This window comes from Phyllopteryx taeniolatus, chromosome 2 (assembly GCF_024500385.1).
Source record: "Phyllopteryx taeniolatus isolate TA_2022b chromosome 2, UOR_Ptae_1.2, whole genome shotgun sequence".
NCBI classification, from domain to species: Eukaryota; Metazoa; Chordata; class Actinopteri; order Syngnathiformes; family Syngnathidae; genus Phyllopteryx; species Phyllopteryx taeniolatus.
In genome coordinates, this window is record NC_084503.1 from 7,438,785 (window position 1) to 7,451,336 (window position 12,552).

General features: G+C 40.6%; 2 protein-coding genes across 10 annotated transcripts in view; one reads left to right on the forward strand and one right to left on the reverse strand.

Annotated features, from left to right (window-relative positions):
* stard5 (StAR related lipid transfer domain containing 5) overlaps positions 1-3,210 on the forward strand; it is a 14,964-nt gene extending 11,754 nt beyond the window's left edge. For 3 of the 4 annotated variants that reach the window (XM_061757972.1, XM_061757981.1, XM_061757954.1), the window contains 3 exons: positions 287-404; positions 881-977; positions 1,149-3,210. In XM_061757972.1, coding sequence (XP_061613956.1) covers positions 287-404; positions 881-977; positions 1,149-1,299 — 366 coding nt within the window. In that variant the 3' untranslated portion in view covers positions 1,300-3,210. The remainder of the gene's footprint in view (positions 1-286; positions 405-880; positions 978-1,148) is intronic. The other variant, XM_061757963.1, reaches the window with a different exon arrangement.
* A 4,203-nt stretch (positions 3,211-7,413) lies between these two features.
* Positions 7,414-12,552, reverse strand: part of il16 (interleukin 16) — an 87,144-nt gene continuing 82,005 nt past the window's right edge. For 3 of the 6 annotated variants that reach the window (XM_061757940.1, XM_061757905.1, XM_061757896.1), the window contains one exon: positions 7,414-9,491. In XM_061757940.1, the coding sequence (XP_061613924.1) occupies positions 9,328-9,491 (164 nt within the window). In that variant the 3' untranslated portion in view covers positions 7,414-9,327. The remainder of the gene's footprint in view (positions 9,492-12,552) is intronic. The other 3 variants (XR_009785842.1, XR_009785845.1, XM_061757926.1) reach the window with 2 other exon arrangements.

The following is a 12,552-nucleotide window of genomic DNA, read 5'->3' on the forward strand; positions in this document are numbered from 1 at the left end:
TCCATAATACTAATGCAAGCTAAGCAAATAAATGATAACTTCTGCAATATATTTAACAGTCGGCTTAGTACAGATTGCTCTTGTTTTGGTTTCCGAACAGTCATACCTTGAATGGCACTTTGTGCGAGACCCTCCTTAGGTGCCCCCACTGGAAATGGCGCCCTGTGTGGCTGCACATATGTTCAGGAGGCTACAGTTCTAAATGTGTATGATGCAGGAAGTCATATACATTTTTGTTTCAAAACAGTTCTTTTGACGAAATATTTTGTCTCCAACTTTTCTGCAGGACATCTCCATCTGCCGAACAGTCACGCCCTCAGCAGCTATGGGTATCATAGCTCCTCGAGACTTTGTAGATGTTATTTTAGTTAGGCAATATGAAGATGGCACAATTTCATCAAACGGTGCGTAATGATTAATTGTTGGTTGTTTTTTTTTGGGCTTTGTTTTGTTGTTCCCCCCTCCCCCCCCCCCCCCTCCCCTTGCCTCATGTGTTTTGTATCTTGAAAAATTCTTTTTGGCATGAAATAAGGGCTGGACCGACGGTCTTCATACAATGATTATTTGCTTGAATGAAACGGCTGAGAATGTTTTTTTTTTCCTCGACTGCTTTGACAGTGCATCGGCATTTAGTCCAGGTTGTAGTCAGCCTTTTTCTCAAAGTTGGCTGGGATAGGCGCCAGCTCCCTGTGACCCGGAACAGGATAAGAGGTATACAAAGTGGATGGATGGACCTCCCAGATCGGAAGCTAAAATATATAGATATCTATTTTTTTGCGGGGGGGGAGCAGGTCCGTGGCCCAGTGGTTGGGGACCACCGCCTCACTAGATTGATGCAATAAAGTCAAAGTGCTTACTGTGTGTTCTGTGTCTTACAAAGCAGCTACTAATGTGAGTCATCAGGGCTGCCCCATTCAGTCTGGCTACGTGAGGGGATTCAACCATCCATGCGGCTGCATCTGTGTCCCTATATCAGCGTGAGTGTATTGAGTACACAATGTAATTGATCAACTGGTGCTGCGTGTATCTCTCATGCAATAATTGCCTTTCTTTTCATGTATATATGGTTTTTAAATGTGCAGCTGTTGCTGCTTGGATATCGCTGTCATGCAACAATTGCATTCGTCTTTCCTTGTCTCTATTTGCAGAGAGCCCAACAAAACCCAGGTATTCACTTTCTTCCAGACAGACCTCGGTGGCTTACTTCCTCGCTCTGTGGTCGACTCCTTTTTCCCCTCCAGCATGACGGAGTTCTACAGCAATCTGACCAAGGCTGTTAAGTCTCTCAAAGACCTTTGAATTTCCATCCACCCATTTTCTGGACCGCTCCTCATGGCTAGGGTGGCGGTTGAGCTGGAGCCAGTCACACGTGTTGCGCCCCTTAATGGTAGCCCGTCAATCGCAGGGATCATATTGTCAAGCACCCATTGTCGTCTTTAGTTAAGCTAATGTCTTCGGAATGTGGGAGGAAGCCAAAACAACCGGAGGAGACCCACACAGCGAAACTCTGAGGCAGACACGTGAACCGCGAGGCCAACCGTACTTCCCGCCGTACTTTTGTGTTTGAAATGCATTTTAAAGGCCAAGCGCACCGGAAAACCTGAGATGAGTTTAATGTTTAATATCTCAACATGTAGGCTACTGTTTTTTTTTTTTTTTCCCCCCCCCCCCCATCTTAAAAAAAATGGACTTGTTCACATCCCTTTAAAAAATCTTTGTTGTTCCAACTTGATTGATCCAGTTATGTCTGGTTCCTGAGGGTTAAACCCACCATTATTTTTTTGACCCATCATTATTAAATATTTATGGAACATACATTTTAATATATAGTAAGTGTTTCTTAATTTTCCTTTTGTAATTGTCCCATCTGTATGCAGTTCTGTCTTTGACTGTCGCTGAACTGTGATGTTAAACAGTAAAAGGGGTATTGAAAAAAGGCTATTTTGATACAGTCAGAATTGAAGTTTCTTCGCCTTCGTGTTGCCCTGGTGATCTTTATCCTGCGTAGAAAGTAAAAGCTCCGTTAGATTCCCTGTCTTTGTTGTCGGGCAGAATCCCCAAAACCATCACTTTTCCGGAAAGTTTGTTGAGCCAATAACAATTGCATTGTACGGTAAGCCATTTTCAAAACTTGGATTGGGCAATCCTTTGCAAAAAAAAAAAATAAAAGAAATAAATAACAGACCCACGTGGGGACCGATAAATGGTATCGATTTGCCCCAATTTGGACACAGGAGGTTTCGACCCGATGCCAACGCTATCAAAAGCTGGCTTTTTTGGAGTTGGTGTTCTGCGGGAACGGTACCAACGTGGAATTGGATGATGATGTGAAGCCTCAAATCTTCTGTCTTCTGAGCAAAACATGGGACACATTTTCAAGTTTATAAAATTCCAATCTGACTTTTCCTTCAAATAAATAAATTACTGCTATACCCATGAGATGTAGTTTTAAATCGTAACTGTGCAGTGTCGGAAATCCTGTAGAACATATTGATACTTACTCATGTATTTAAGACGTGTAATATTGTAACCTCTTCTCTTTTTTTTTATTTTTATTTTTTTATATACATGGTTTCTGACGATATATCTTGACTGTTAAGTACTGTCTGCCTGAGATGCTGTGACCCTGTAAAGTATACATCTGTATGTTGTCAATGAAGTATGTTGAGTGTACATCAAATAATTTCATTTCACACTCAAGTATTTTGACTTCATTACAAATACGTAATGAATGCAAATCCAACGTGTATTCCTTCGAGGCTGTGTATGCTAATCATGCAACATGTTACTCGATTTGAGTAACTTGCTTTTTCTTAGTCGGAATGCTTATACCTTGTTGTGCATGCTTTTCTAAATACTTTATGGGCCACTCTGTAACAAACTAGCATTCGCACATCTAAAATATGTGAAATATCTGCATCTCTGTGTGTCAATGATATGACAATGGTGCACTGTGGTGTGAATGAGTATTTGTTCCATAGCCGCAGTACAAACAATTGTGTGCGTTGAATTTGACTTAAAAGTGTTGTGACGAAAACCCAAGGCCAGCTTGTCAAAGTTCCTTTGCCGACATCCTGCACGGTGCATTGGAAAAATCACACTAAGCGACTTCAATTTGGAGTCATGTGTTCACTGTGTAGAAGATAAACCTTTGTTGCAAGAAGAAATAGGCTGTGGTATGTGTTTGCAGTAAAACAACATTGTTTCAAATGCTTTGTGCTGATATTTGTACTTTTTTTATTCCGTTTATCAGCCAGGTGTAATAATTGTTGTTCAGTTGAATTTGCGCGTCGCATGTAAGTTACCTTTTGGAAATGTGTTGGCAAGTAGTAATGTCACAAATTTTCTAAATCCCTTTAAATCGACTTTTAATGCACGATGCTTTTTTATATATATATATACACACTATTGTTTACAATCACTATACTGGATTCATGTTTAATGCTAACAATTCAATCTGTTTTAAAAATGTTGTAGTCTGTGATTTGGGCATATCTATGAAAAATGTCCACAAAACATTTTGTAAACATTGAAGCATGGCTAAAAGATACATATTTAATAAAAGAATCGGCTAAAGCAGAAAAAAAGTTTGCATAATTACTTTTCAAGGCAACTGAGCATGATCCTAATCTGAAACATTACTTTGCCAAACATTTTTCATTTATTGAGTGAAATGATTAAATCTTACATATTTGTTCTATATATACAAATGATCACCAACTGTACAGGGGAAATGCTCGTTCCAAACAAAATCCCTCCTCAGACATTGTTTGTCCTATGATGTACAGTATGGTGTATTTATTGATGACGGGTTAAAAAAATAAATAAATATTAAACAGTATATACACTTTTAATAGGTCGTGCGTTTGCTTTTTAAGACAACAGTTTTAGTACGCATACCTTTTCTAACATTGTCTTCCATCATATTTGCGTTATGACCGCATGTTATACGTACAAATCCAAAACCACCTACAACATTTTAGGTGTGGTTTGACAGCCGCTTGGGGAAATGAAAATGATCGAATTCCAAACAGCACATTTTAGTGATGTGTCATTCACGAACGAAACGGCTCCAAAGGCCTCTTTATACGGCACCCATCCCTGCAAGGAGAACAATCAAGACAAAAATTAAGCATTTGAACCTGAAGGTTTCAGTGTGTCTTATGCAGCTGTTGCAGATTGTAGCAATTTCAGTACATTCTGAGAGACAGCAAATCATTTATGACAGAAGCAACCGGAACAGCTCCTCAAAACTGAGACACTTGAAGTTTGCAGATGACACCACTGTCATCGGCCGACACAACCTGGAGCTGAACACGCTCAAGACTGTAGAGATGATCGTGGACTTCAGGAGGCATCCTTCGCCACAGCTGCCCCTCACGTTGTCCAACCGCCTTGTGTCAACCGTCGAGACCTTCAAGTTCCTGGGAATTACAATCTCTCAGGACCTGAAGTGGGCGGCCAACATCAACTCCGTCCTCAAAAAGGCCCAGCAGAGGATGTACTTCCTGCGGCCTCTGAGAAAGCACGGCCTGCCACAGGAGCTGCTGAGACAGTTCTACACAGCGGTCATCGAATCAGTCCTGTGTTCTTCCATCACAGTCTGGTTTGGTGCTGCTACAAAAAAGGACAAACTCCGACTGCAACGGACAATCAAAACTGCTGAAAAGATTGTCGGTACCCCCCTACCCACCCTTGAGGACTTGCACGCTGCCAGAACTAAGACAAGAGCGTGCAAAATCCTCTGGGACCCTCCGCATCCCGGTCACCGGCTCTTCCGGCTCCTTCCCTCAGGTAGGCGCTACCGATCAATGCAAACTAGAACTAGTAGACATTCCAACAGCTTCTTCCCTCTTGCGATCAACTTCTTAAACACCTAACCTACAATTCCATTACAACAAGCTGGCAATTTTTTGGACTTGAGTTCGTTGTCACATTTCTGTGGGGCCAATTATGTATTAGTCGTGCACTCACTGCATTTGTCTCGCCACGCTCCACTATTTGCATATCTGTTGTTGACCAATACTGGCCACTCATGCCAGAGTAGCATCTGCTCCATTTGCACACTGATTGAGGAGTATCTGCAACATTTGCACAATCAACATTGTCCCAGATTATCGCACTACTCGCGTGAAGTCTCGGCGCGCTTTGCACAATGGTCATTGCACCGGACTATTGTAATATTAGTCATTCGAACTGCTCTAAGTGCTAGAGGACTCTGCATCTTTTTGCACAATTGTACAAAAAAAAATAAAAAATAAAAATCCAACTACCGGAGACAAATTCCTTGTGTGTTTTTGGGACATACTTGGCAAATAAAGATGATTCTGATTAACTAGATGAATTATTTGGTTTTTTTTGTCTTAAATGTTTAAATTTTTATTGTGCTTGGTTGTGTGTTTTGCAGCGATTGTCATGTTTCACTTTAAATGTGTTTAATCGAAAAAAGTAAAAAGCTTAAAATATGTATTAGTTCAATTGTAAATAGTTATGTTTGTTTTGGTATTTTATTGTAGCACCAAGTAGAGTGAATCAATAAAGCCATATTTTTCATAATAAATATAATGAAAAAAATATAGCATTTATTTACGTTAGTATGCATAATTTAACATTATTTTTGCGTGATACTTTAAGTAAGAAAAACTCTGAAGAGCCGTTCGGGAGCCGAAAAGGCTGGCTCTTTTTAGCAGGGGGGGGGGGGGGCTGGTCCACTTCATGCTCGCTGTGGAGAGCCAGCCAGCTAGGCAACACAAATTTCATGTGAACTGATGATTTATATTAAAAAAAAATATATATATATATATATATTTTGATACTCTTTTGGACCATAATTCATGGAGTAGTTAATAACCTCAAAAACCTAAAACTATAAATATATTTAAAAAAAAAAAAAAAGACAAAAGGAACAGAATAAGGACCATAGATCGTTTTACATGTGAGTCCCGGGATGCACACGTCATGGAAACAATGAGTCCCAACCCGAGAACAATGAGTCCCTGCAATTTATCATCACAGAATACAGATACAGTAATCCTACACTATATCACAGTTCTTGCTTTGCAGTCCAACTACTGTATATTGTATATTTCTATTACAGGTGTTCCTGTTTTTTATATACTGTTTGTACAATATTTTGGTGTTCTCCATTACTCTTGCTCTCTCTCAATATATTATATGTGTCTAGGCCTGTCGTGATAGCGAATTTTTTAGGATGATATATTTTATGCTACTGATATAATGATATTAGAACATAAAATGTCAAGTACATCCTTTTTTAAGAACAATTCACTTCTAATTCTAAGAATAATGAACATTGACATTGTAATGTAGAACAAGGAATAAAATATCTTTGATGAAAAATATAAAAGCGGCACGGTGACCGACTGGTTAGAGCGTCTGCCTCACAGTTCTGAGGACTGGAGTTCAATCCCCGAGTTCCCGCCTGTGTGGAGTTTGCATGTTCTCCCCGTGCCTGCGTGGGTTTTCTCCGGGCACATCCCAAAAACATGCATGGTAGGTTAATTGAAGACTCTCAATTGCCCGTAGGTGAGAATGTGAGTGCGAATGGTTGTTTGTTTGTATGTGCCCTGCGATTGGCTGGCAACCAGTTCAGGGTGTGCCCCGCCTCCTGCTCGATCATAGCTGGGATAGGCTCCAGCACACCCGCGACCCTAGTGGGGATAAGCGGCGCAGAAAACGGATGAATGGATGGATGAAAAATATAAATAAAACAGACTCGGGCTCTGTTCCCAAATATTGCACTTCTACAAATATTAAATATTGGCACAGCGGTATAAACAGTCATTAATGCCAATAAAGTTTTCTGTTAAGAAAAAGCTAAGTAGCAATATTCATGACAACACGAGTATATCAAAGACTTTTTAAGTCTGCAGCCTTTCTTTAAACGCTGCTTTGTCAACATGTTCAATAGCTACATCTCTCTACAATATTAACGCTATACTCTATATAATGTGAGCATACGTGTGCCATGTTCACGTTTGTATTTGCATTGTTGGGCAAAGGGTTCCATAATTGCAAGCTGACAGGAGATGTTTTTTGGTCCCAGCTGAAGAAATTGGGTAGTTTAAAACAGTTTTTTGTAATTTGAAGGTTTAAATTGTGTTGTCTTTGTTGCGACTTCATACAAATTCGACATAGCAGCTCATTGCCGTTAGCGGGACGGCCGCGTTCATCTGGCTTGAATGCAAAATGTGGCTTTGGAACTAATTCCATTTATACCGCTCAATTTTCTGTAACTGCAGCTGCCGGCTCGCCCTTAAGAAAACTTTGTTCTCCCCGTGTGCCAGTCCGCCTTTGCTTTTTAGTGAGCTGTTCCAAAAGAGTTGGTTCTCTAAAAAGAGCCGGAATTCCCATCGCCAGCACAATGCAAGCTGAAAATACAGTAAAGCAAAACAAAAGCAAAGCAGATTTATTGATATAGCACATTTCATACACAAGGTAACTCAATGTGCTTTACATGATTGAAAGCATTTAAAAACAAGGAAACAAAAGTAGGCCTGCTTTAGTACAGTAAACAGTAATTTTTGTTTCCACAACATTGCCATTTCCCCCCCCCCCCATGTGGTTCATCAGATATTTTTTCAAATGTGAATGTATTTAATAAATAATGCACTTTGTTTTATATATATTAACAGTCCCTGAAATTTATTACATTGTAAATTGGGACTGATAAAGGGCTAAACACGCAACAGGAATATTTATGAAACAAGTCATTATACAACATCAAGATTCATTATTTGAAATGAATCAATAATTCCTGAAAGTTTCAATGAGATGTTGAGGTACATAACTGAGAAGGACCGGGACTAACTCCTGAGTCGTCCCATAACTTTGCAGGGACGATAGTAATGGGAAATAAATTACAGTAAGATGTCTTTGCAGATAGTAGATGCTGACAAACTGTTACGCAGAGGCGTCCAAAGTACTGATACTTGTGCAAAAAACAACTCTGGTAAACTGAAGCCACCCCTTTACTTATGTACAAGTACAAAAGTACCCACATAAATGTACTTACGTTTAAAAAATTGTTATTTTCCAGCCCAATAATAAAAAGCATAGAGGGATTTTTCTGGATGCTTGGCATGCTTTTTCTGAGGTCAACAATGGACAACACAAAAACAGGTCGGCTTAAATGAAAATGTATTTGTACTATTGAAATAAAGTTAAATACAGTAAATAGTTAAAAGTCAAAAAGCTAGATTTATTTCAAACATTTAGTTGACTCATGAAATGTGTTTGAAATCTTATGTTAATGCTGAAAGGTGACATAATACTGCAAGCGAGCCACACTTCAACAATCTAGCTTTCTACAATACTGACCATGGACAGTCTGTGGCGGCGGCGTATGTGAGACAATGCCCGCCCTTGGAAGATACCCGTTATATAGGACTTAAGGTCTATTTAAAAAAAAAATAAAATAAAAACTAACGCTGGAACAGGTTGACTGTTTTCCCAATTGCAGGGTGGGCAATGTGTCACGAGACCTTTTTGCTAATGTGGCTAAACAGTATAAGAATCTCCAAGCCACACTCGTGTGCAGTTAGCCGCAACATCACGTGTATTTATAGCTAAAGCTTTTAGCCACACTTAGCCAGTCCTTGTCACTTGAAGCCAATAAGCCTGAAACAGTGTGGGCCCAATTAAAACTCCCTGATCATCAATCAGGACTAGGGCTGAACGATTTGGGAAAATACTGTAATTGCAATTTATTGATTTATTTTTACAAATATTGCGACTGCAATTTAGAATGCGATTTTGGGCGGTAAGTTTATCCTCAGCATTATTCACTCAATGCAAGAAATAAATCGTTCTATAGTATTAGACTTTACACCGAACTGATCGGCCTGATCGGTATCAGCCGATAATTAGCATTGTATGCTGATCGGCTTTAATGTCATAATTTGCCGATCATCGATCGGTTCCGCAAAATACATTGTTTTGGGAGAAACCACTAAGACCCCCTCACACACGCCAGATTGAATGATCACTTTAATTTTTTTGATCAGGCAGTGTTTTTGACACGGGCGAAACATGGGCAATACTCACATCGCTACACATCCCTTCTTTTACACTGTGTTGTGGCTAACCTTAGAAATTAACAAGCTCAATTTTAAAATGTAAGGATTAGAAAGTACAGATATTTGAACAATAAATACACAAGTACAGATACCAGAAAAATCGACTAAAGTACAGTCATAAAGTATTTGTACTTTGTTACTTGGCACCTCTGCTGCTATGTGGTTTCCATGAGTTTGATGGCTACAATACAACATTGTTGTGTGTTGGTCCTCTTCATGTGTAAGAGCTTCAAGTGGTTGTGTTTCTCCTCCTGATGTCCACCGTGATGGACGCATCAGGTAAAACCTTGATCATGTTCCAGGCCTCAAAGCGTGTCATATCCTGAAAATTGGTACCCTGGACTTGCAACACCTCATCGCCACACTGAAGATTGCATTGCTCTGCTGCTCCACCTGAAACACAATATTAATTTATAATAATGATGATAAATGTCTCAGAGACCATGCTGCATCATGAAGTACTTGGACTCTTTCATTTTAGTGTGTTCTCAGTATTTTACCATTGTAAACAGGAATGAGGAATTTCAAACTTAATTCATCATATTTAAGATGGCTCACCGTGCTTCTGTTGGAAACGATAAATTACAATTAACCTCTAAAATGTGTGGTATGGGATAGGGACAGGGGGGGGGGGGGGGATGGAAAATGAGATGCAGGCAATCAGGAACCCTTCATATTGGTGCTCTGTTTGTCTCTGTGTCGCTCTCTCTCTCAGCGCAGGCAAAGTGTTGGTGAAAACAGTCAGCGAGCCCTACAAAAAACATGCGCTACCCCAAGACCTGAATGCATTGCTATCATCGATAGAAAACTAAAATCCCAAGTTCACCAAGACATTTTTCAGACCACCAATTGAAGCTTAACAGAAGAACAGGTCTTGGTCTGAAGGGTGACTTCCAGATTATAACCGAACCTGTTCACTGTTCTTTCTACACACAGCACAGGTCAAATTGTAGGTCGCTTTCAGCTCTTCTTTTCCTTTCAGTTTGTCCCGTTACGGGTCGCCACACTGTGTGATCCGTCTCCATGTAAGCCTATCTCCTGCATCCCCCTCTCTAACACCAACTGCCCTCATGTCTTCCCCAGCGGTGTGTAGTAACGCCCTTCGTTTACTCCGTTACATTTACTCAAGTAACATTTCAGATGAATTGGACTTATCAAGGTAAATTGAAGACTCCAAATTGCCCGTAGGTGTGAATGTGAGTGCGAATGGTTGTTTGTTTACGTGTGCCCTGTGATTGGCTGGCAACCGGTTCAGGTTGTACCCCGCCTCCTGCCCAATGATAGCTGGGATAGGCTCCAGCACTCCCGCGACCCTTGGGAGGATAAACGGCTCAGAGAATTGATAGATGGATGGATGTACTTGTCAAAGTAGTTTTAATACTGCATACCTTTTACTTTTACTCAAGTATTTATGTTTAGAAGAAACGGTACTTTTACTCTATTCGAATGATCTAAATGCCGCTCGCTGCTTTTATTGATCAATTATTGCTTATTCATCAACTATTTCTTGTGGAACCTATCTGTTTAGACTACGACTTGGACTTCCGAATTGGGCGTTGTTTGGTCCAATCCAATTTAAACGCTAGTGACGTTTAAGTCTAGTTCACCAATCAAACGACACAACAAAGTCACATGACCAGACACAACGTCTTCAATTAAGCTTCCAGAGCATAGCACTAACCCTAACAGCCCGGCTAATCGAGATGCCTACGTAACGACCATGTTGGGAAGGTCTGGTTTTGGAAGGTTTACATTTAGACGAAGAAAAACAACAGCTTTCATGTGTTGTAATATTTGTTTGAAAGCGTCTGCCCAAATGTGGATATTTCAGCCTACTTCTAACTTGAGAAAACACCTTGCGGTAAATTGCAGATGTTTTGTTGTTTTGGCTGTGCATATTAGCCCTGATTAGCCCTATTTTATCACAAGTAACTGTAAAACATGCATCTCTTAGGGTATGTGCTAATCTTGCTCCCACTGTACACACGCACACACTCCTAGCTACCATCGGGCAGGAGGCGGGGTACACCCTGAACTGGTCGCCAGCCAATCGCAGGGCACATATAGACCAACAACCATTCACACTCACATTCACACCTATGGGCAATTTAAAGCCTTCATTTAACCCATCATGCATGTTTTTTGGGATGTAGGAGGAAACTGGACTACCTGGAGAAAACCCAAGCAGGCACGGGGAGAACATGCAAACTCCACACAGGCGAGGCCGGATTTGAACCCAGGTCCTCAGAACTGTGAGGCAGATGTGCTAAACAGTTGTACACCGTGACACTGAGCCTCATACATGTACTGTACTATTCAACCAAACTTCTCTGCCACTCCAGACCTCTGCATGCAGTACCACAGTTCCTTCATGGGTACTCTGTCATAGGCTTTCTCGAGAGCAACTGTACAAAGACACAATGCAGCTTCTTCTGACCTTTTCTACTTCTCCATCAACACCCTCAAGGCAAATAATGCATCAGTGGTACTCTTCCTAGGCATGAAACCATACTGTTGCTTGCAAATACTTGCATTGTCTTAAGTCTAACCTCCATTACTCTTTCCCATAACTTCATTGTGTGGCTCATCACCTTTATTCCTCTACAGCTCCCACAGGTCTGCACATCATCCTTGTTCTTAGAAATGGACACCAGCACACTTTTGCTCCATTCCTCAGGCATCTTCTCACCTGCTATAAATCTGTTGAACAACCTGGTCAAAAACTCCAAAACCACCTCTCCAAGATGCTTCCATACCTCCACAGGTATGTCATCAGGACAACTGTCTCTCCATTTTTCATTCTCTTTAATGCCTTTCGAACTTTCGCCTTACTAATCACTGCTACCTCCTGGTCCACCACACTTGCATCTTCTACTCTTCCTTCTCTCTCATATTCCTCATTCATCAATTCAAAATATTATTTCCATCTATCCAGTGCACTACTGGCACCAGGACTGGCACCAACACATTTCCACCTCTATCCTTAACCACCCTAACCTGCTGCAAACCCTTCCCATTTCTATCCCTCTGTCTGGCCAACCTGTATAGATCTTTCTCCCCCTTCTTTAGTATAACAGCGAAATGCTGCTTCACCATGCTTGCTTTGGACTGTGCTCCACTATTTGACCTGAGTCTGTTGATCTCAGAGCCCTACTTGGGTTATGTTCCATTAGCATTTCATTCATGTATTCAGGACCTAAACCGTTTAGTGATTTATAGACCAGTAGCAGAACTTTAAAATCTATTCTAAACCTGACTGGAATCCAGTGTAAAGACTTTAGAATTGGAGTAATATGCTCTTTGTTCTGGTCAGAACTCGAGCTGCAGCATTTTGAATGAGCTGCAGCTGTTTAATGCTATTTTTAGGGAGTCCAGTCAGAAGACAGTGACAATATTCAAGTCTACTTGACATAAAAGCATGGTTCGGAAACCTGATTGAAATTTGTCAAAAAGT